We start from the raw sequence: 21,380 nt of genomic DNA, 5'->3' as shown, positions 1-21,380 counted from the left end.
AGATAAACATGAAGACTTTTAAGATGATTTAAGAAGATTTTAAGTGAAAATGCTCAGTGTGTACAATAGAAAAATACTCACTGAACCTAAGGAGCTTGGAAAGAAAAGCGGCTTCTTGGATGAGAGGTGAACTGTCTTCAAGCAACTTAAAGAAGTCCAGACACTTTCCTTTCCAAGCTCCTTAGACTACGATGACCTGGATGACTGAGAACCTTCACAGACATACTCACTGAACCCCACTAAATTACACCTCTTCCAAATCTCTATTTGTTGGCAGAAACTTCTGAAGCCTTTCCCATTTCTAATATACTGTAAAGCTACTTTTCTAATCTGTGAGGAAAAATGTTTATGACTGAGTGCCACGACCCATTATAGCTTTTTTCGTGTTCAGTTCTGGTCTCAACAGGATTATGTAACATTTGGGTCCAAACAGTGTGATCAAGAGTCCAAAACTTGAGGCCAGGATAGCAAATACCTCCACTGCATCTGCATAATTTCCCGGTGAGCTGATATAGACAGGAACAAAGGCCACCCATACAGCACAGAAGATCAGCATGCTGAATGTGATGAGCTTGGCCTCATTAAAACTGTCAGGGAGATTTCTCACCAGGAATGCAATTAAAAAACTGAGGACAGCCAGCACACCAATATAACCCAATAACACTGCAAAACCCACAGTGGACCCAAATGCACACTCATAAACAATCTTATCATTTTGGTATTGGGTGTTTTTATGTGGAGTTGGAGAGGAAGAAACAAGCCAGGTAGTGCAGATGGCTGCCTGAATAGATGTAAGGCACAGAACTGTTCCTCTCTGCTGCATAACACCAAACCACTTCAGACTGGCTCCCCCTCCTGGCTTGGAGGCTTTGAACACAGCCAGAACAACCATGGTTTTTACTAGGATGCATGAGACACACAACACAAAGCTGATTCCAAATGCTGCATGTCTGAGTTGGCATGTCCACAGCCTGGGTCGTCCAATGAACAGCAGTGAACAAAGAAAGCACAATTTGAGTGACAGCAGTACCTGGAAACTAAGTTCTGAATTGTTGGCACGTACTATAGGTGTTCTGTGATGGTAGATAAAGATCCCTAGAACAACAGCACATATACATGTGCCCAGCAGTGAGGTTGCTGTCAGACAAATACCCAGAGGCTCATGGTAGGACAGAAACTCTGTCTTCTTACGAATACAGTGGTCATGCTGGGGGTTTGACCAAAAATCCTCTGGACAACTGGTGCACTCCAAGGAGTCTGGCAAAAGGAGAAATATCAAGAAAGCAGAAGATGATGAAATGCATACTATATTTAATATGAATGAAAATAAATATATTGTGCTGAAAAAAAACAAAACACCTTACTGGTCTCATTAGTGACTTTTCCCTCAGAACAAGGGATGCAGTCAAAACAGCATTTGGGTTCCCCCTTCTTTCTCACCATGTGGGTACCAGAAAGACAGCTCTCACTGCATACTGATCGAGGTGGCTATTGGATGAAATTAAATATTACATATAAATATACTGTACAACTGACAAAATATAAAAATCAGAAAAACACATAACCTTTTTTGTAATAAAGTTCCAGAAAATCTTGTCTTCATCAAGTATGAGTTCTTCACCGTTTAAAGCTGAACTCTTAACCTCACCCACATTCTGAACTTTCGTGCTTCCATCAGGGAGCCACAACCAGTTCATCACATCATAAATTGGCACCACATCACCATTTTCATCAAATGACACTTGATCCCCAAATGGAGTGGTGAAATTTACCCTTTCCAAGTAATAAAGAAGCTGTTAAAAAGGGATTCATAAGAAATAAATTATTTTTAACAATCCAAACAGTGGCACCCTGTATTTGATAGCAAAATGGAATACATATAAACGTAATAAAATCAAATTCTATATTAAAGAGGGCTCCTTAATATGTAATATCTTTAACAATTTCAAGAACTATAATGATACATTACATGCATACTTGTTAAAGTGCTCTGATCTAAATATTTTAAACACTTCTTTTACTCAGAAATATTGAAAACTCATTTAGCTCACTTCAGCCTTTTCATAATTAATTTAATCACCCTGCTTTTAGTCATACAAGGTAAATTTTGTTCTGAAAGTAATTACAGAGCAAAGAATTTACTCATAGATTGATATCTAATTGACATAGTGTGTAAATTCATATCACACCTGCCATGGCTGCAGTGATTGCAAAGTGGCACAGCTTTGCCCACTGAAAGGCCCTCTTCCTGGGTTGCACTGCAGCATGTCATCAAGGGAATATGCCAGTGCATAAACAGCTTTATACACATTGTACTCAGGCCGGAGGTTGGAAATGTCCAAGATCTCAGTGTTAACATTTTCTAGATCTTCCTGTCCAGTGCATAATGCACCTCCACCTTCCACCCAGCCTGCTGGAGCTGGTGCAAATCTGCACTGAAATGTAAATTCCCAAAACTGATTCACCTGAAATATATTGTTGACAACTGTTTTTTCTTTTTTCTTTTCCATTTAAAAAAACATGGCATAATGAAATTCTTGTCAACATCACGGTAACATTTCAACTCCCACCATGCTATTTCCATTGTTATTGTTGTGATGTAGGTCAGGACGTATTTGTAATAGGAATTCTCTGAGCCCTGGTATTTCTCCTCGACGAATAGCAATGCCCAGTGTACCACCCAGGTATGGCATGAACTGAGGTGTTTGGAGCACACCAGCTGTTGCTGTCCAGCCTTCACTGGCCATCCACTGTAGACTTGTTACATTCTCCTTCACTACCTGTGCATTATATTTTACCGAATGCAAAAAGTGATGTAACTATCCCCTACTTTTGTGACATTAACATCCAACTTAGGTATTTGCTATAAATTGTTATATGTTATAAATTGTTTCTTTACGTTTCTGTAGTCATTCAATTAAAGACATAATACATCTTTTACACAGTGTATAGATACAGATCTTTATAACAAGAAATAATCAAGTTTTCTTTTAAACTTCACCTCTTCCATAAGGTTTATCATGTGACTCTCATGTACAAAGGCAATGACCACACGAGCTGTTGATTTTTTCATCACATTCACAATCCTCCTGAGTTCATCCGTGTCTTTGTCCCAGGGTAAAACTTCAATGTAGTCTAGGCACCCTTCACCAGACAAACTTAGCTCGAATTGTAAGGATCTGGCAGCGTGGCGTCCATAATCATCATCACTGATAAGCAGACCTGCCCAAGTCCAGTCGAAATGTTTTAGAATTTTAATTATAGCACGTACCTAAGTGAAAGCAACATGAGAAACATGAGAAAACATGAGAGCATAGATAATAAGAAAAATTTTAGTGGATTAGCCGCTCATCATCTACTGGCAATTGTAATAATTCTGCTGATTGAATTTTACCTGGAAAGCATCACTTGGGATTGTCCTAAAGAAGGATGGATATTTTCGATGGTCACTCAAACAAGAACATGTGGCAAAATAACTCACCTGTGAAAGATACAGACAATATATTTTAGAAATATTCAAAGTCTTTACTGCCTCCTTTAAACTGGGTATTGCGTACATTGGTCTTGTCATTAAATTTACAATAAAATCAATAACTGTCACTCAAACAGGAAAATGTGGCAAAATAACTTACGTGTGAAAAACAAAGACTGTATATTGTACATTGTTATTGTCATTAAATTTACATTTAAGTCAGTATATACAAACACTGAAAAAATATATAAAGTCATACAACAATAATATGGTATAGTTAAACTGAAAACTTACTATCGGTACTCTGTATAAACCTAAGACACTGGAGATGGCAATAGAAGGTGTAGAGGAAGAATCACCCACAATCCCTAGAACAGGAGGATTTCCAGTACATGTATCATTTGATATAATCTGCTCCTCTTGACCACCGGCTAATGACAATGCTCCACGGAATCCAATTCCAAGTTCAACACAGTTGTCATAAAGAGTGTATCCCAGAGTCACATTAGGTAACAGGTTGGCATTTCTGTTGATTTCATCAATAGCAAATGCCATGGTTTGTGCCTGCCTAAATCCTTGTACATAGAAACTAACAAAATAAATTTAAATTAAAAAATATATCAGGAAAAATGTTGCAAAATGACTGATGAAAAAATTAAGAAAACTGAATAATAATTTATGAGATATTTTATTTGAAAAATCAAGAAGATTCTCCATTCAATATACAGGCCTTATTGATGTATGCACTAATGCATAGAATTTATGCATTTTATGCATTAACCCACATATTGGCATTAAGTTGTTCTGGGGATTTTTTGTGCCATTTTCCTGTCATACTTACCCATGGCAAGTAGGTTGTTGTGGCTCTGAGGTAAAAGATGGATAAGGAACACTTGAGAAAAAGTGGACTGGAAACAGTCCACCCAGAATGATATCTCCAACCTTGTTCATTCCATTTAGATGAAATTGTCCCTGCAGCTGACACGAGGAGGGAAACAGAGAAGAGGATACAGTATAAGTGAAGTAGGAATACAATAAAATGACCAGGACCAAATTGGTTTGTAAAAATGAACACATGACAGCTTTCTGGTTTTCTGAGCCTAGTTGTGGCATTTTATTCCTTTCCCATTCCCTTTTAATAGCATGCTGTGTTGACTATTCTTTTATAACGCCCATCAGGGAAAAAGATGAAGAAAGGGGTGGATCTCAAATACATTTGGTCATATACTGTTGTTGTATCCAGGTAGGCTTAGGTAACATGAGCATGTTGTGTGTGTGGAATGTTTTGTAGCACACACAAAACAAAAGAAACAGTTTTTTTGTGCTTTGTGCTAAGGCTCAAGACTAAGACACCAGATATTCTCATTCAAGCGCCTTCCCCAGGCCTGGCTCCAGAGTGGGGCCCAGGCAGGGTAGACTGATCCCTTGATTCCTATCATAGGGGTCAACTGAATCAGTCTTCATCTGGCATCTCACCCAGGACTAGGTTGCCTTGGGAAACCCTACCAGTGGGCAATAAAATAGCATAGCCCCTGAGTTCACGGGATCATACAAATCCCTCCATTGCAGCAAGCCGGTGATTTGCAGAGGGTTTTAGTTTTTATTTATTTATTTTTTTGAATGACACACTAAGTAAATTTCACTGTGCAAAAGTATTTGTTTCTGTTTCCTGAGCCCATCTGATGGATGAGTTAAACCAGGGGTGTCAAGTGTAAGACTTGGTGGCCATAATCAACCTGGCAAAGATTCCAATCAGCCCACTGGTCAAGGTTGGAAAATATGTCGTCCATAAATGTATACATTTATGGACTTTTAAAAGTATTTTTTTATTGGTTTTACAGCTTTTCCTACTGATTAAAACCTCCCCGGAAGCCATTCATACTATACCAAAGTAATTAAGTAATAGATAGGTTTCTATATAGGTTCCTGTTTGTATCTCTCTGATATAGAAATTTTGATTTAAAAAGACATCAATAAAGAAAACTGTTATGTGTCAAAAATACAGGACACTTTGGGCGTTAAGCTACCAGAACCTTTTCTGTAATTTTACACATTATAAAATGTAAAATGATTTTGACATCCCTGAGTTAGAGGCTAACCAGGCATGACAGGTGGGTGGTAAACAAGCAAGCAGTTAAGTTACATAGCACTTTCAGACAACTCCCAGTTGAAAACAAAGTGCTGTACACTTGACATGACAAAAAATATGATACATTAGTGAAGTCCACTCTGCCATCCTCACCACCTGCTGCAGTTTCCTCTTGTCCTCCATAGTACAGCAGTTAAACCAGAGTGTGCGTCAGTAGGTCAGTTCTCCCACTTAGAAATCATGGAGGGGTCTGAAATTCACATTGTAGGTGCATTGCCACTGTGAGAGACCGCATTTAAAAAAACAATTCAGGAAATCTCATTGTGTGATTTTTAACGAATTTATTTATATAGCACTGCTGCAAATAAGTATTTGAACACCTGGCAATCAGCAAGAATTCTGGCTCTCAAAGACCTGTTTCTATGCCTTTAAAAAGTAGAGCAATTGTCAGAAAATGGAAGAGGCTAAAGACGACTGTCAGGCTGGGGCTCCATGCAAGATTTCACCTCAAGGAGTATCACTGATGACAAGAAAGGTGAGGAATCAGCCCAGAACTACACAGGAGGAGCTGACCAATGATGACCACATGAAGAGAGCTGGGACCACAGTTTAAAAGGTAACTGTCGGTAGAACACTACGCCATCATGGTCTCAAATCATGCATTGCAGGGAAGGTTCCCCTGCTCAAGACATCATCCAGGCCCATCTGAAGTTTGCCAGTGACCATCTGGATGATCTAGAAGAGGCATGGGAGAAAGTCATGTGGTCAGATGAGACCAAAATAGAACTTTTTGGAATAATCTTCACTCGCCATGTTTGAAGGAAAACAGATGAGTTGCATTCCAAGAACACCATTCCTACTTTGAAGCATGGGGGTGGAAACATCATGCTTTGGGCGACAGCACTGTATTAAGGAGAGGATGAATGGGTCATGTATTGTGAGATTTTGAGCAACAACCTCCTTCCCTCAGTCAGAGCATTGAAGATGGGTCCTGGCTGGGTCTTCCAACATGACAATGACCCGAAGCACACAGCCAGGATAACCAAGGAGTGGCTCTATAAGAAGCATATCAAGGTTCTGGAGTGGCCTAGCCAGTTTCCAGACCTAAATCCAATAGAAAATCTTTGGAGGGAGCTGAAACTCCATGTTGCTCAGCAACGTGACAGATTTAGAGGACATCTGTGTGGAGGACTGGACCATAATTCCTGTTGCAGTGTGTGCAAAACTGGTCAAGTACGAGAAAAGTTTGACCTCTGTAACTGCAAACAAAGGCTTTTGTATCAAATATTAACACTGATTTTCTCAGGTGTTTAAATACCTATGTGCAGCAGTGCTATACAAATACATTCTTTAAAAATCATACAATGTGATTTCCTGAATTGTATTTTAAATGCTCTCTCTCACAGTGGGAATGCACCTACAATTAGAATTTCAGACCCCTCCATGATTTCTAAGAAGGACAACTTGCAAAATCTCAGAGTGTTGTTAGGATTTAAATATATATTCTTGTATAAGAATATTCTTTTATAAGTTAAAAATGTGACAGCAAAGAAAGTGTAAAAAGGCATACTACTGTTATGTTCAACAGCTGTCTCAATAAAATAGATAATAATAATAAATATATATTCTTAATGCTTATTTTCTGATTATATTGTTTTATGTATTTTAAATCAGAGTCCACTGGGTCCATTGCGTGTCTTCGCGCCCCACGGGTCTTGTCATTCTGTCAGGCATCGCGGTGTGGAGAGAAGGAAGAGAGAACCCAAATGCAGGACTCACGGGTTAGTGTGGAATGAAGATGATGTTTATTTTAAGGATAGAGAGAACAGAATATGAAACGGACTACCTGACTGGCTGAATGGTTGGCTGGCTGAACAGAGAACACACTCACGGAATCAAAAATGACAAGACAGTGGACAGGAAGAAACTGAGGGCTTAAATACACTGATGATGATTAGAGACCAATGAGTAAACAGCTAAACATAATCTGATTAATAACACATAGGAAGTAGAACTAGACATGATGCACATAGACAAAGCTGGCACAGTAAAACAGAAAACATGAACATGTGGAAAATAAACAGAACCTGAACAAACTTAAAACACTGGGTCAATGACCCAGGAACCCTGACAGATATAGCTAAATTATGTCTAAAGTTAAATTTAACAATGTAGTGTCATAGAGTCAATGCTTGCACATTCTAGCATACACAGTAAAGGAGAAATCCAAACTTTCTTTATATGTTCTCACTTTTATATTTTATTTAATATATTTATATAAATGTATATTCACCATGTGTATTTTTATATTGCATGTGGAAAATGTTTTTTTATGATTGAGTGCCACGGCCCATTATAACTTTTTTTGTGTTCATCTCTGGTCTCAACAGGATGATGTAACATTTGGGCCCAAACAGTGCGACTAACAGGCCGAAGCTTGAGGCTAAGATCGCAAATACCTCCACTGCATCTGCATGGTTTCCAGGTGAGCTGATATAAGCAGGAACAAAGGTCACCCACACAGCACAGAAGATCAGCATGCTGAATGTGATGAGCTTGGCCTCATTAAAACTATCAGGGAGATTCCTTGCCAGGAAAGCAATTAAAAAACTGAGGAAAGCCAGCATGCCAATATAACCCAATAACACTCCAAAACCAACACTAGACCCAATTGAACACTCATAAATGATCTTATCATTGTGGTATTGGGTGTTTTTATTTGGAGTAGGAGAAGCAGAAACAAGCCAGGCAGTGCAGATGACTACTTGAATAGATGTAAGAAACAGAATTGTTCCTCTCTGCTGCATAGCACCAAACCACTTCAGACTGGTTCCCCCTCCTGGCTTGGAGGCTTTGAAAACAGCCAGAACAACCATGGTTTTTACTAGGATGCATGAGACACACAGCACAAAGCTGATCCCAAATGCTGCATGCCTGAGTTGGCATGTCCAAAGCCTGGGTCGTCCGATGAACAGCAGTGAACACAGGAAACATAACTTAAGTGACAGCAATAGCTGGAAACTAAGTTCTGAATTATTGGCACGCACTATAGGTGTTCTGCGATTGAAGAAAAAGATCCCTATAACAACAGCACATATAATTGTTCCCAGCAAAGAGGTTGCTGTTAAACAAAATCCCAGAGGCTCATGGTAGGAAAGAAACTCTGTCTTCTTGGGAACACAGTGGTCACGCTGGGGGTTTGACCAAAAATTCTCTGGACAACTGGTACACTCCAAAGAATCTGACAATAGAAGCTAAGATGGTGAAATGCATTTTACATTTAATATAAATTAAATAAAATATGCAAAGACAAGCACTTACTGCTCTTATTGTTTATTTTTCCCTCGGAGCAAGGGATGCAGTCAAAACAGCATTTGGGTTCTCCCTTCCGTCTCACCATGTGGGTACCAGGAGGACAGTTCTCACTGCATACTGATCGACCTGGCTGTTAGACAAAATTAATATTACCTGCTAGAATTACATATATTGTCCAAATGAGAAAAATGAAAAATATACATATTGGAAAAGATAAAAGCATACAAAAACCTTTCTGGATTTAAAGTTCCAGAAGATTTTGTCTTCATCAAGTATGAGTTCTCCACCTTTGAAAGCTGACCTCTTAACCTCACCAACATTCTGAACTTCAGTGCTTCCATCAGGGAGCCACAACCAGTTCATCACATCGTAAATTGGCACCACATCACCATTCTCATCAAATGACACTTGATCACCAAATGGAGTGGTGAAGTTTACCCTTTCCAAGTAATAAAGAAGCTGTTAAAAACAGATGTATAAGAATTAAATTACTTTTAACAATGTAAACTGTGGCCCTGCTGTTCAGTAGTCAGATATTAGAGCTATTAAATTTGAATATAGGAATTCATTGCTTTTAAACAAGGCCTATAGTAATGCGACATACTTATTCCATTAATGGGTTCTCTGATCTAATTACAGTAACCACTACTTTTGCTCAGGGGAAAATATAATCCTCAATCCAGCTTTTTCATAGTTAATTTTATAGCACTGCATTTTGCCTTACAGGGTAAATTCTTTTCTAAATGTAATTACAGAGCAATCAATTTAGACAAAAAGTGTAACCTGATATCACACCTGCCATGGCTCCAGTGTTTGTAATGTGGCACAGCTGTTCCCACTGAAAGGTCCTCTTCCAGGCTTGCATTGCAGCATCTCATCAAGGGAATATGCCAGAGCATAAACAGCTTTGTACACATTATACTCAGGCCGGAGGTCGGAAATGTCCAAGAACTCATTGTTCACATTTTCCAAATCTTCCTGTCCAGTGCATAATGTACCACCCCCTTCTACCCAGCCTGCTGGAGCTGGTTCAAATCTGCACTTAAATGTGAATTCCCAAAATTCATTCACCTGAAATATTATGAAAACTATTTTAGATGTTATACATAATAAAATATGCAATTCCTGCAAATACCACAGTAAAGGGTTTAACCCTCACCATGCTATTTCCATAGCTATTGTTGTGATGCAAGTCAGGACGTATTTGTAACAGGAATTCCCTGAGCCCTGTTATTTCTCCTCGATGAATAGCGATGCCCAGTGTACCACCCAGGTATGGCATGAGGTGAGGTGTTTGGAGCACAACAGCAGTTGTCCAGGCTTCACTGGCCATCCACTGTAGGCCTGTTACATTTTGCCTCACCACCTGTGCATTATGTTTGACAAAATGTATAAACTCATATTGTAAGTAGCAACTAATTTAGTGACATTATGAATTCTTCATTACTAGTTTTCTCTACTCAATCAATATATAAAGACACAATGCATCTGTTACACAGTGTAGTGATGCAAATCTGTATAGCTAGTAAAGATTTAACACTTTTAAATCCAAACCTCTTCCATAAGGTTTATCATGTGACTCTCATGTGCAAATACAATGACAACTTGAGCTGTGGATTTTTTCATCACATTTACAATCCTCCTGAGTTCATCTGTTTCTTTGTGCAAGGACAAAATTTCAGTGTAAGCCAGGCAACCTTCACCAGACTGACTTAACTCAGACTGGAAGGATCTTGCTGCATGGAGTCCATAGTCATCATCACTGACAAGCAGACCTGCCCAAGTCCACTTGAAATGTTTTAGAATCTGAATCAAAGCATGAACCTAAGTGAATACAGATTAAAACGTGAATGCATAGACAAGACAAAACTTAGTTATTCATTAGTTACTGATGACTGTTTATAATTGTGCTGATCGGTTTTCACCTGGAAAGCATCACTTGGGATCGTCCTAAAGAAGGATGGATACTTTTTACGGTCACTCAGACAGGAACATGTGGCAAAATAACTCACCTGTGAAAGATACAGACTGTATATTGTAGAAATATTCAAAGCCTTGACTGCCTCCTTACATTTTTTAAGCTTCAATCTGGTCATTAAATTTACAATTAGGTCTATATATTTATATTAAATATAACCAAAAATAATATTTCATGGTTAAACTGGAAACTTACCATAGGTATGCTGTACAAACCTAAGACAGTGGAGATGGCAATTGAACGCGTAGAGGATGAATCACCCACAATCCCTATGACTGGAGGATTTCCAACACATGTATTATGTAATATAATTTGATCATCTTGACCACTGGCTAATGACAATGCTGCACGGAATCCAATTCCAAGTTCAACGCAGTTATCATAAAGAGTGAATCCCAGAGTCACATTTGGCAGTAGGTTGGAGTTTCTGTTGATTTCATCAATAGCAAAGGCCATGGTTTTTGCCTGCCTAAATCCTAGAACATCAAAACTAACAAAAAAACACAGTCTGCTATTGAAACATATAGCTGGATACCTGCAAAAGATTTTGCAACCATACACGTTTTGCAACTACTCAAATGAAAAGAACAGAAACAATTAAAGTAACATGCTAAATGACAAAAATAAAGAAAGTTCATATTGCAAGATGTGTGTATTTGTTCTTAATGCCACTGTTGGCAGTGATTTCCCAAAGTCTTTTCTGCTGTTTCACTGCCATACTTACCCATAGCAAGTAGGCTGTTGTGGCTCTGAGGTAAATGACAGGTCAGGGAAGATTGAAAAGAAGTGAACTTCAAACAGTCCTCCTAGGATCAGATCTCCACTTTTTTGAATGCTATTTAGATGAAACTGTCCACGTGACTGGCAGGAGGAGGAAGACAAAGAGGCTGCAGTAAAAGAAAAGTAACAATATAACAAAATGAACAAGAGCAAATTGGCGTGTACAAGTGACAACATGACTATTATCTGCTTTTCCCCTTTTCTCAGCCCAGTCATTAGGTTTCATGGCGTTGCAATTCCTTCTTATTGACATGCAGTTTTGTAAATAACCTATCAGAGCAGACAGCAGATGGGCAGGGCCTATAATACATTTCATTTGAGATCAGTTTTTATTGATGCAGATGCTATGACTGAACATACACTCACTTGCGACTATGCAGGTTAGAGAGTTAGAAAGTTTAAAAAAAATTGTGTTTTTTTTTTTAACAAGTGCAGTAAAAGGGGGGAGAAATATTCTTGCAGTTAAATCATTGAGACATACAGTGAGCAAATGAATAAATAAATAAATTTAAGACCATAATCTGAATAAATGTACAAGAACCTTCTATATTAACCCTTTAAGACCTACCATAGAACCAAGTCCGCAAGTTGATATACATCAATTCAAACATTATATCCCAAATTTTAATAATATGTATGCATTAAGTCCATACTAGCTACATAAATTGCAAAAATGTGCAATAAACTACAAAAAAATTGAAAATTGATTTTGTTTTTTTAACATATATTTCTAGTTAGAGAAATTTCAGAGGTTTATCCCTCAAAACTGTAAATGCAAAGAAGTTGCACAAAATAGTTTCCAACCACAGGAAATTCATTTTGAATGTCTTTATAGTTTTATTTTTGAGATACACCAATTTTTATATACTGGAGGGAAAACGAAAATAAATATTATAATGCGAATATGCAAAAAAACAAAAAAACAAAAAAAACAGCATGTGCATCAAAATAAACAATTTCCAACAATATAATTTGAGTTCTAAGTTTCCCAGAGACTATACAGAAAGGCATAAACTCAAACATTAATTTTAAAACCACCAGCATATCTTTGTTTTCCGCGAAAATGACATCCCTTCCGTTTACGGGCAGATAATGGCAAACATCAGATAGATTGTGCTGACGTTTATTCCAACATAGGAAGTGTTATGAACAGCTGATCAGTTGGCAAAGCGTGTTTCTGGAATATTGTCTTTTTGTTGCTGCAAATGCTTTTTAGCAATTTTTGCAAAGACATATTTGGAAGAAAACCGTGACGTAGGACAAGCTGAATGCATAAGATTTAGGCTACGTTCACACTGCAGGCAAAAGCGCATCAAATCTGATTTTTTTTGACCCTATGCGACCCATGTTGTAGCTCAGACAGAGGTGAAGAGGCGAGTCACAGGTGACTGACTGATGATTTTGGTGCTATAGATTAACTAGTATTTATTATCATGACAATTGTTAGGCTGCTGATGTAAATTGTTTCATTAGTGTATATTTGACAAACAATCTGAATTGACATGTCTCACTTTTTATATGGCATGAATCAATGTGTTATTTTATCAGGTGGCAATATGTCCTAGTGCAGTCAGAGGGGAAGAGCCAGGACCAAAGGTGAGGCACATCAAGCACATAATAATAATTTTAATCTGAGGATAAAATGCATGTACTGAGGCTGAAAGAAGCTTCAGTGCTCTCAGAAGACTAAAAAGATGGCTAAGGTCCACCAGGAGAGACTGGACAGTATAGATGTAAAACAAACATGCCAGCAGTTTATCTCAGTTAACAAGAGGAGCAGGCCTGTGTTTGGCTGCTTCACGTAGTCCACATTGAGTTGTTGTGTGGGACACCAGTAGTCCATGTCTGTTGCTGTAACAGTAGTTCAAGTTTGGAATAAAAAATCTCAGCCCACTGATTTGATAGGAGCAATAGTGCCTAAACTGTTGCATAATTTTTCTGAGAGATCTTTTACTTTGTGTTAATCTTAGATGAGTAGTTTTATGGACAAAACCCACCAGGTCATTCAGTGTTCCCTTAGTGCTAATGTGTCAGAGATGTTGGTGTACTATAACTGAAGTAATGCTGTTAAGTCCTTAAAGTCATATTCTTTTATTGTCATGACTCTATTTGAAGCTATTTTTATTTTTGTATGATACCTGATTTATATGGAATATGGCTGAAGTAAACTAAAGTCTAAAATTCTTAGTCAGTCATTTGTTTAATAGTAATTTAACATTATATAATTCACATATAAAACTATGAATTGTAATTTTAAATGGTTTAAAAGCATGTAGAATAGCATATGTAGGCAAGTATATTTATCCTTTTTTTTTTTTTTTTTTATCAAGAAGCAAAGACAAAAAGGACAAAAATAAGAAACAGGGCAGGGTTTGGTCCCTACCAATGCCAAAACCAAATCTATGCCCTTGCTGGCCATCCAGTGTAGATGTCAGTGAAACTGTTGGGAAGACAACGTTGGAGAAATGTGAACATTTTATTTGTACTGTATAATCTGCAGATTCTGACAGAAATCTGCAACTATCCTTTGAAGCACTGCTCCTCTAAAACAGCAATATGGATAATTATTAGGTTATCTACATTATTATGTAAATAACAAAATAACTTAAAGCAAAAATTGGGAAACGTAAAGTCTGAAGTCTTTATATTAAGGGCCATCAGTCAAACAATACTGTTTGCTCTGGGTCTAAACAGAGCGCGTTGTGTGTGACGTGTTCTTTTGCGCATGCGGGCCGCTTTGAGCGTTCACACTAGAGCGTGTTTGCTGTCGCATTTTATTTGTAGTGTGAACAAGCAGACAAAAAATTCGGATCTGATCAAAAAATCGGAACTGAGCATTAAGACCTGCAGTGTGAACGTAGCCTTAAGTACAATTCCTTTGGTTTCATATATTCATATACTTTTAAGTTAGCTGTGAATAAGACCCAAGATACTTTAAACAAATTTGATAATTGTATTCTTTAAAGGCTATACTCTGTGTAAAATAAGGGGTGGGGGTGGATCATTTAACTATAATATGATAATATGATGACATCACTTCCTGTTTTGAGAATTAGCATAGCAGCCATGTCAAGTATGTGCTGAACACAATTCGCTTTCATCTGCATTGAAGCATCATGGAAGTATTGGCTAAAGTTAGTTTATTTTACATAATATGTTAGATATTAAACCTGAAATATTTTATTGACAGGTTAATTCATGACGCAATGGTACCACTTATTGTTAATTTGAGTTAGGAGTGTAGATGCTAACTATTTTTGTATTGTTTTTTTACATTGTTTATTTGACGTTTTCATCAGAATATCTGTGAACAATAGATTAAGATTCAGTAGATGTTTAGTCTACTGTGACTCTGCATCGTTATTGGACCTGGTTTACCTAGGTGTTTAGACAGTGTTCTACACTCCCTGAAACCCCTACTAATTTTGCCCAATAAAGAAAAAAGCATATGTATTATTGCTTTTTTAATAGTACCTCTACCTGAATTTGTCAACAGGCACAGACACACACAAGCACAGGAGCTTTAATTAATTATCTACCTTAATATGAATATCACCCTTTACATTCATGTTCTCTAGGCAGAAACAGATTTTATCACATCGATTTATTGTGAGAAACAATACACCCATATTAAGATTAAAATACTGAGGACAACCAAAATGTTACAACACATTTAAGGCAAATGGTCAGTTTCTGTTTTCTGTTTGCGTCTGTCTCTGTTTCTGTGTCTGTGTGTGTCTGGCCTGGTCTGCTTTCATGAGCAGGTAGGAGCTCAAATTAGGTCAGTTTTTTACAATGGCAGCATTCTTTTTTTTTTTTTTTTTTTTTGTTTTGTTTGTTTGTTTTCTCAGGTAGCCTTTAAGGATAAATTCACAAAAAATCATCTGCTCTGAATGGAATATCTTTAGCTTACAGCTGCAACTCTTTTGAATATTAGAATTTGTAAATTCATTTCTTGTGCATTCTTTTGGTTGAGATCCAAAACTTTCAACTTGAAGGGGGAAAAGATCTGGTGAGGCGAACAATCCAGCAAGTTAAGATTTCTCTAAGATAACATTTTGCCATGATAATGCTCATAAAAAAATCTATTAGCCATACTATTGTTTGATAAAAGATTTACGATTTTAGCGACCTTAAATTATTACTGTTGGAGACAAAATGTGAAATGAATTCAACTGATTAAGTGATTAATTTAAATAACCCAAATTGTATTAATTCTATTCATTTATAGTGAGCCGACCCATGATTGCCTTCTTTGTGTTTCTCTCTGGTTTCAGCAGAATTATGTAACATTTGGGTCCAAACAGTGCCACCAATAGCCCAAAACTTGAAGCCAAAATGGCAAATACTTCCACTGCATCTGCATATTTACCTGGAGAGTTGACATAAGCTGGGACAAAGGCCACCCACACGGCACAGAAACTTAGCATGCTGAATGTAATGAGTCGGGCCTCATTGAAATTATCTGGAAGATTCCTGGCTAGAAATGCTAGCAAAAAGCTAAGGATAGCCAGCACACCAATGTAACCCAGTAACACTGCAAAGCCAATTGTAGACCCAACTGCACACTCATACACTATCTTGTCATTGTGGTATTGCATGTTTTTATGTGGAGTTGGAGAGGAAGAGACAAGCCAGGCAGTACAGATTCCTGCCTGAATACAAGTAAGAGCCAGAACTGTCCCTCTCTGTTGCATCGACCCAAACCACTTAAGAATGGTTCCCCCTCCTGGCTTGGAGGCTTTGAACACAGCCAGAACAACCATGGTTTTCACCAGGATACATGAGACGCAAAGCACAAAACTGATGCCAAATGCTGCATGCCTCAGCTGGCATGTCCATACCCTGGGTCTTCCGATGAATAACAGTGAACACAGGAAGCATAGTTTTAGTGATACTAAGAGCAAGAAGCTCAGCTCTGAATTGTTTGCACGTACCATGGGTGTACGTCGATGATAGAAAAAGATCCCTAAAACAACTGCACAGATAAATGTGCCCAACAAAGAGGCAGTTGTCAAACAAATACCCAGAGGCTCATGGTAGGACAGGAACTCTGTCTTCTTTGGAACACAGTGGTCATTCTGAGGGTTTGACCAAAAATCTTCTGGACAACTGATGCACTCCAAGGAATCTGACAACAATGGGAAGGCATATAATCAACGATATCAATTGTTTATAACTATGTATAATTTCTCAAAATTAAAATTAAAATATCCTTGAATTACAAATACCCACTGTTGTTTTTGCTGATTTTTCCCTTTGAACATGGAATGCAAGTAAAACAGCACTCTGGTTGTCCTTTGTTTCTAGCCATCCGGGTGCCTGGAAGACAGCTCTCACTACACACTGATTGGGGTGGCTAGAGAAAGACAAACTGATTACATGTAAGGTTCAATATACACTACTTCACTCAGTATTTTTCTAAAAGAAGTTATTTAGAAAAGTAGAAATAACCTTTCCTGATTCAAAATTCCAGAACATTTTATCTTCATCAATGGTGAGTTCTTCACTTTTAAAGCCTGACCTTTTAACCTCACCAACATTCTGAACTTTAATTTGCCCATCAGGTAGGTGTAACCAGTTCATGACATCATATATTGGCAATGCATCACCGTTTTCATCAAAGGATACTTGATCACCAAATGGAGTGGTGAAGTTGACATTTTGTAAATAATGTATGAGCTAATGAAGGTTAATGGGAAAAAAAGAAGGAACAGCATCAAGGTAGACTGTAATTCAGAATGTTGTTTCATCTAATTTTTCTTAATTATTTAAAAAATACTACTTCTACCATTTCTTTTAATTTGGAAAGAAAATAATGGAAATTCATTGCAAACATATCAGTACCCTTATAGAATAATGGACCTTTTTAAATAACAAAAACTTCAGTGACACAGTAGCTTTTCAAACAAAAATTTATAAATTGATACCATACCTGCCATGGCTCCATTGTTTGCAAAGTAGCACAGCTGTGCCCTCTAAAGGGTCCTGTTCCTGGCTTGCAATGCAACATGTCATTAAGAGCATATGCGAGAGAATACACGGCCTTGTACACATTGTAGTCAGGCCTGAGATTAGAAAGATCAAAAAACTCAGTGTCCACATTTTCAATATGCTCCTGCCCAGTGCATAGCACTCCTCCAGCTTCCAGCCAGCCCGCAGGAGCTGGTGCAAATCTGCACTGAAATGTGAATTCCCAAAACTGATTTACCTGTAATGGAATAAAAGTATTTAGAGATAATAGAAAATGTTTATTTATTTCATGTCTCATTCTCATTCATTTTAGATATACTTTCAAATTATATTTATTTCAGAATTATTACCAAATTATTGTTGTATCTTCCATTGTCACTTTGGTCTGGGTGTATTTTTAACAGGAATTCCCTCAGCCCTGGTAATTCGCCTCTGCGGATGGCAATGCCCAATGTGCCACGCAGGTACGGAGTGAGGTGGGCTGTTTGGAGCACTGACGCTGTTGTCCATGTTTCACTTGCAATCCATTGGCGACCTATCACATTCTGCTTCGCTACCTATGATAATAAATGTAGAATACAAAATTTATGTAGGTTCTCACTATAGCTATTAAGTTATCAAGTTATTGATATGAAGTTAGTTAAATAAACAATGTTTATTTTTCTTGCACATTTGGGGCATTTTGATAACATAAAAGTGATTAAGTTTCATTGTGATGTTTCTGCTTTTTAATGTTAGCAGTTTAATCTAATTATTAGATTACCTATTTTACCTTCAATGGCAGTAATTTTTGTCTAGACAAATAAGTTACAATGCTGCAATAAAAATTATCTATGTGAACATTTTTTATTTCCAACCTCTTCCATTAATTGAATTAAGTGTATCTCATGTGCAAACACTATGACCACACGAGCTGTCGATGTCTTTATCAAATGTACAATCCTCTTCAGTTCACTTGGGTCACTGTCCCAGGGCAAAATCTCTAAGTAGGCCAGACAACCGTCACCAGATTTAGCCAGGTCAGATTGGAAGGATTGGGCAACATGGAGTCCGTAATCATCATCACTGACTAGAAGACCTATCCAAGTCCAGCCAAAGTGTTTTAGAATCTGAATCATAGCACGCACCTAAGTGGATATGAGATGAGTGTATTATTTTTAAAAAATTATAAATACACATCTGAAACCAATTAATGCAACCTCTATAATTTATCTTATTCATCAAATACATCAAAGTCATTAGAAATAATTTCAAAGTCCTTTCCCAAAACTGTGGTATATTTCATTTAACTTGGTAATTATGTTTTACCTGGAAAGCATCACTTGGGATGGTTCTGAAAAAAGTTGGAAAACGCTGACGATCACTGAGGCAGGAGCATGTGGCAAAATAACTCACCTATTACAAATATACAAGAGACATATTAACACATCATACAAGTAAAAGCCAGTCCAAATGCTATTATAAGTACCGCCAAAATGTACCGCAGGGGATCAATACTACACTTAAATGAAACGCACAGTGCAAGCATAAAAATATGAAACTTAAAACTTACAATAGGTATATTGTATAAACTTAGCACACTGGAAATAGCAATGGAAAATGTTGAGTAGTGATCACCAACAAGCCCAAGGACTGGAGGGATCCCTGAACAGTTCTCCTGAAGCAGAAACTGTTCCTCCTGGCCACTGGCTAGTGATAAGGCACCGCTGAGTGCAACAACAAGGGCACCACAGTTGTCATAAAGACTGTATCCAAGAGTCACATTAGGTAGCAAATTTAAATTCTTGTTGATCTCTTCAATAGCAAATGCCATAGTCATTGCATTCCTGAACCCTACAATATCAAAGCTAACAAACAAGCAAACGTTACGTCAGTATTGTTCACTAAAAGAGATCTGCAAACATGAAAACAAGCAGAGATATGCAAAATGAACCCTAAAATGAGTGTATGTTAATATAAAATAAGAAGTGTAATTAATATTTTGACATATGTAGGCTAAGATAGATAAGTTATCTTGTATATAATTTAGATCTGTCATGAATATTTTCAATAGTTATTATTTGTACATGTCTCTGCTGATGTCGTATTTGTGTGACACTTACCCAGTGCAGTGAGGCTGTTGAGGCTCTGAGGTAAATGTTCTCTCTGGGTAGACAGAAGTGTAATGGACCTCAAACAACCCACCCAGTACCACATCGCCAGGCTTGTGCATTTCATTGAGATTAAACTTTCTTTCTAACTTACACGATAAAGAAAGTGAAGAAGACACAAAGCATAAAAAGAAAAAAGGAAAAAAAAGTAAGACAAAAGAGACACCTGTGAAAATATATGTGACCTGGAAGCCCCCCATAACTGATCTCCACCTTCAGTATCATTGTTTCTTTTATAAGGTCTCTCTACTTTATATGAGGGGTGTGTTATCCCTTTAGCATGCTTTGCGTCATTGTTTAATTTTTTTCAGCACTCTCAAGGGTATGGCTGCAGACATGTCACCACACCGAAATAAATATGAATATATAAACATAATCTGAATGCTGTGCTGTATTAATAAATGTATAAAAGCACTGCACCATATATTTTGTAAAATGTACTTTAAAGATTTTCTACTTTTGGAATTGGAAAATGAATGTAAATCTTGCTTAATATTCAAATACATTTTTGATGTGTTTAATGACAAATAGCCTAGCAGGGTCTTTTGTTTGAGTATATCCTATTTGTATGAATAAACCTACATATATGTACTTGTGCTATCACTATACTTGACTATTTGACTATCGGGTATTTGTTTTAGTAGAGCATGTCACTCAGGAGGTAGAACAGATCACCTACTTATCGGAAGGTTGATTTGATCCCTGTCTGTTTTAGTGTGCTTGCAAAATATCCTTGGGCAAGATACTAACCCCAAGTTCCTCCCCGATGCATCCACCGGAGTATGAATGAGCATGAATGTGAACTTTAGATGGAAGAGGCATGTTGTGTCTCTGTACCACTCTGAGCTTTGAGTGCTCAGAGTAGGAAAGCACTATTAGAACTATAAGAACCAGCCAATTTTCCTTTATCATTAGATCGATATTTGGTTTAATTATCAGGAAGGGATATGTAACTGGTTCCATTTGCTTGTCTGTCAGTCAGTTTTTAGGGACATTTTCAAACTTAACAATGATATACTAGGCATTGGGGGACATGACTTCACTCTTCATTGTTAGAGCCCGAGGATAGAATTGACTTTGAAAAAACTTTCAAGAAAACAATAATGAGTTTCTTGAAAATTTTTTCACAGATAAAAAAAAACTTTACAACACACTTTTTTAAATACAACACCCAATGCATCACAATGATGCCACAATGTTTTGCAAAATTACCCACTGCATGAATATATCTTAAAATATCAATATACAAGCCAAATATACCAACAAACCAGTTCTGTGGTAAAGAAATTAAACTATTTAATATGTAATGAGTCAAATCATAGGTCAAAGGTCAGACACCAGCAAAATAAAAAGAACATAAAACAAGTATAGACCTTGGCCTTCACGGAGAGTTGTGCTCTCTGAGTGCTCTGACTAACCATATCTTAAGAAAGAAAGGGGTTATTCTAAGTAAATGCCATTCTTGTGGCAATGGAATCATTCAAGTTGAGATGTCTTCATTTAATATTAACATTTTTCATTGCTGAAATTTTACATTTAAAATGGTGAAAATGAGTCACGTTTTGATATAGTCATCTTTTTCTAAAATCAAAGCATATGTGAATTCTGTGACAATAGGTTCTC

General features: G+C 37.3%; 2 protein-coding genes and 1 pseudogene across 2 annotated transcripts; all 3 read right to left on the bottom strand.

The window, feature by feature from the left end:
• Positions 1-346: 346 nt before the first annotated feature.
• On the bottom strand, positions 347-4,456 carry LOC102782414 (extracellular calcium-sensing receptor-like). Its single transcript, XM_035915692.2, has 9 exons — positions 4,314-4,456; positions 3,767-4,061; positions 3,395-3,481; positions 3,002-3,271; positions 2,571-2,780; positions 2,190-2,465; positions 1,566-1,793; positions 1,365-1,488; positions 347-1,257 (listed from the first exon to the last, which is right to left on the bottom strand). The coding sequence occupies exons 1-9, from the start codon at positions 4,421-4,423 to the stop codon at positions 347-349; spliced, it is 2,511 nt and encodes an 836-aa protein (XP_035771585.2). The 5' UTR covers positions 4,424-4,456.
• Positions 4,457-7,891: 3,435 nt separating this feature from the next.
• LOC148098919 (vomeronasal type-2 receptor 26-like) lies at positions 7,892-8,834 on the bottom strand (annotated as a pseudogene).
• A 7,017-nt stretch (positions 8,835-15,851) lies between these two features.
• Positions 15,852-19,819, bottom strand: LOC102782996 (extracellular calcium-sensing receptor-like). Its single transcript, XM_006808510.3, has 9 exons — positions 19,710-19,819; positions 19,160-19,454; positions 18,916-19,002; positions 18,465-18,734; positions 17,958-18,164; positions 17,570-17,845; positions 17,089-17,316; positions 16,870-16,993; positions 15,852-16,765 (listed from the first exon to the last, which is right to left on the bottom strand). The coding sequence occupies exons 1-9, from the start codon at positions 19,817-19,819 to the stop codon at positions 15,852-15,854; spliced, it is 2,511 nt and encodes an 836-aa protein (XP_006808573.3).
• Positions 19,820-21,380: the final 1,561 nt, after the last annotated feature.

Source organism: Neolamprologus brichardi, chromosome 14 (assembly GCF_056152115.1).
Source record: "Neolamprologus brichardi isolate AB-2024 chromosome 14, ASM5615211v1, whole genome shotgun sequence".
Classification (NCBI taxonomy): Eukaryota; Metazoa; Chordata; class Actinopteri; order Cichliformes; family Cichlidae; genus Neolamprologus; species Neolamprologus brichardi.
Note: the sequence above shows the minus strand (reverse complement) of the source record. Positions and strands in the feature narration are given on the sequence as shown.

What these genes read in the sequence shown, in the direction of transcription:
- LOC102782414 (XM_035915692.2), bottom strand. Translation starts at nt 4,423, where the DNA reads ATGAACAAGGTTGGAGATATCATTCTGGGTGGACTGTTTCCAGTCCAC. An exon ending in GTTTATACAGAGTACCGATA is followed by an intron (nt 3,482 to 3,766) that starts GTAAGTTTTCAG and finishes TATCTTTCACAG; the next exon opens with GTGAGTTATTTTGCCACATG. An exon ending in AAAAGTCACTAATGAGACCA is followed by an intron (nt 1,258 to 1,364) that starts GTAAGGTGTTTT and finishes TCCTTTTGCCAG; the next exon opens with ACTCCTTGGAGTGCACCAGT.
- LOC102782996 (XM_006808510.3), bottom strand. Translation starts at nt 19,819, where the DNA reads ATGCACAAGCCTGGCGATGTGGTACTGGGTGGGTTGTTTGAGGTCCAT. An exon ending in AAACAATGGAGCCATGGCAG is followed by an intron (nt 17,317 to 17,569) that starts GTATGGTATCAA and finishes AACCTTCATTAG; the next exon opens with CTCATACATTATTTACAAAA. An exon ending in GGAATTTTGAATCAGGAAAG is followed by an intron (nt 16,994 to 17,088) that starts GTTATTTCTACT and finishes GTCTTTCTCTAG; the next exon opens with CCACCCCAATCAGTGTGTAG.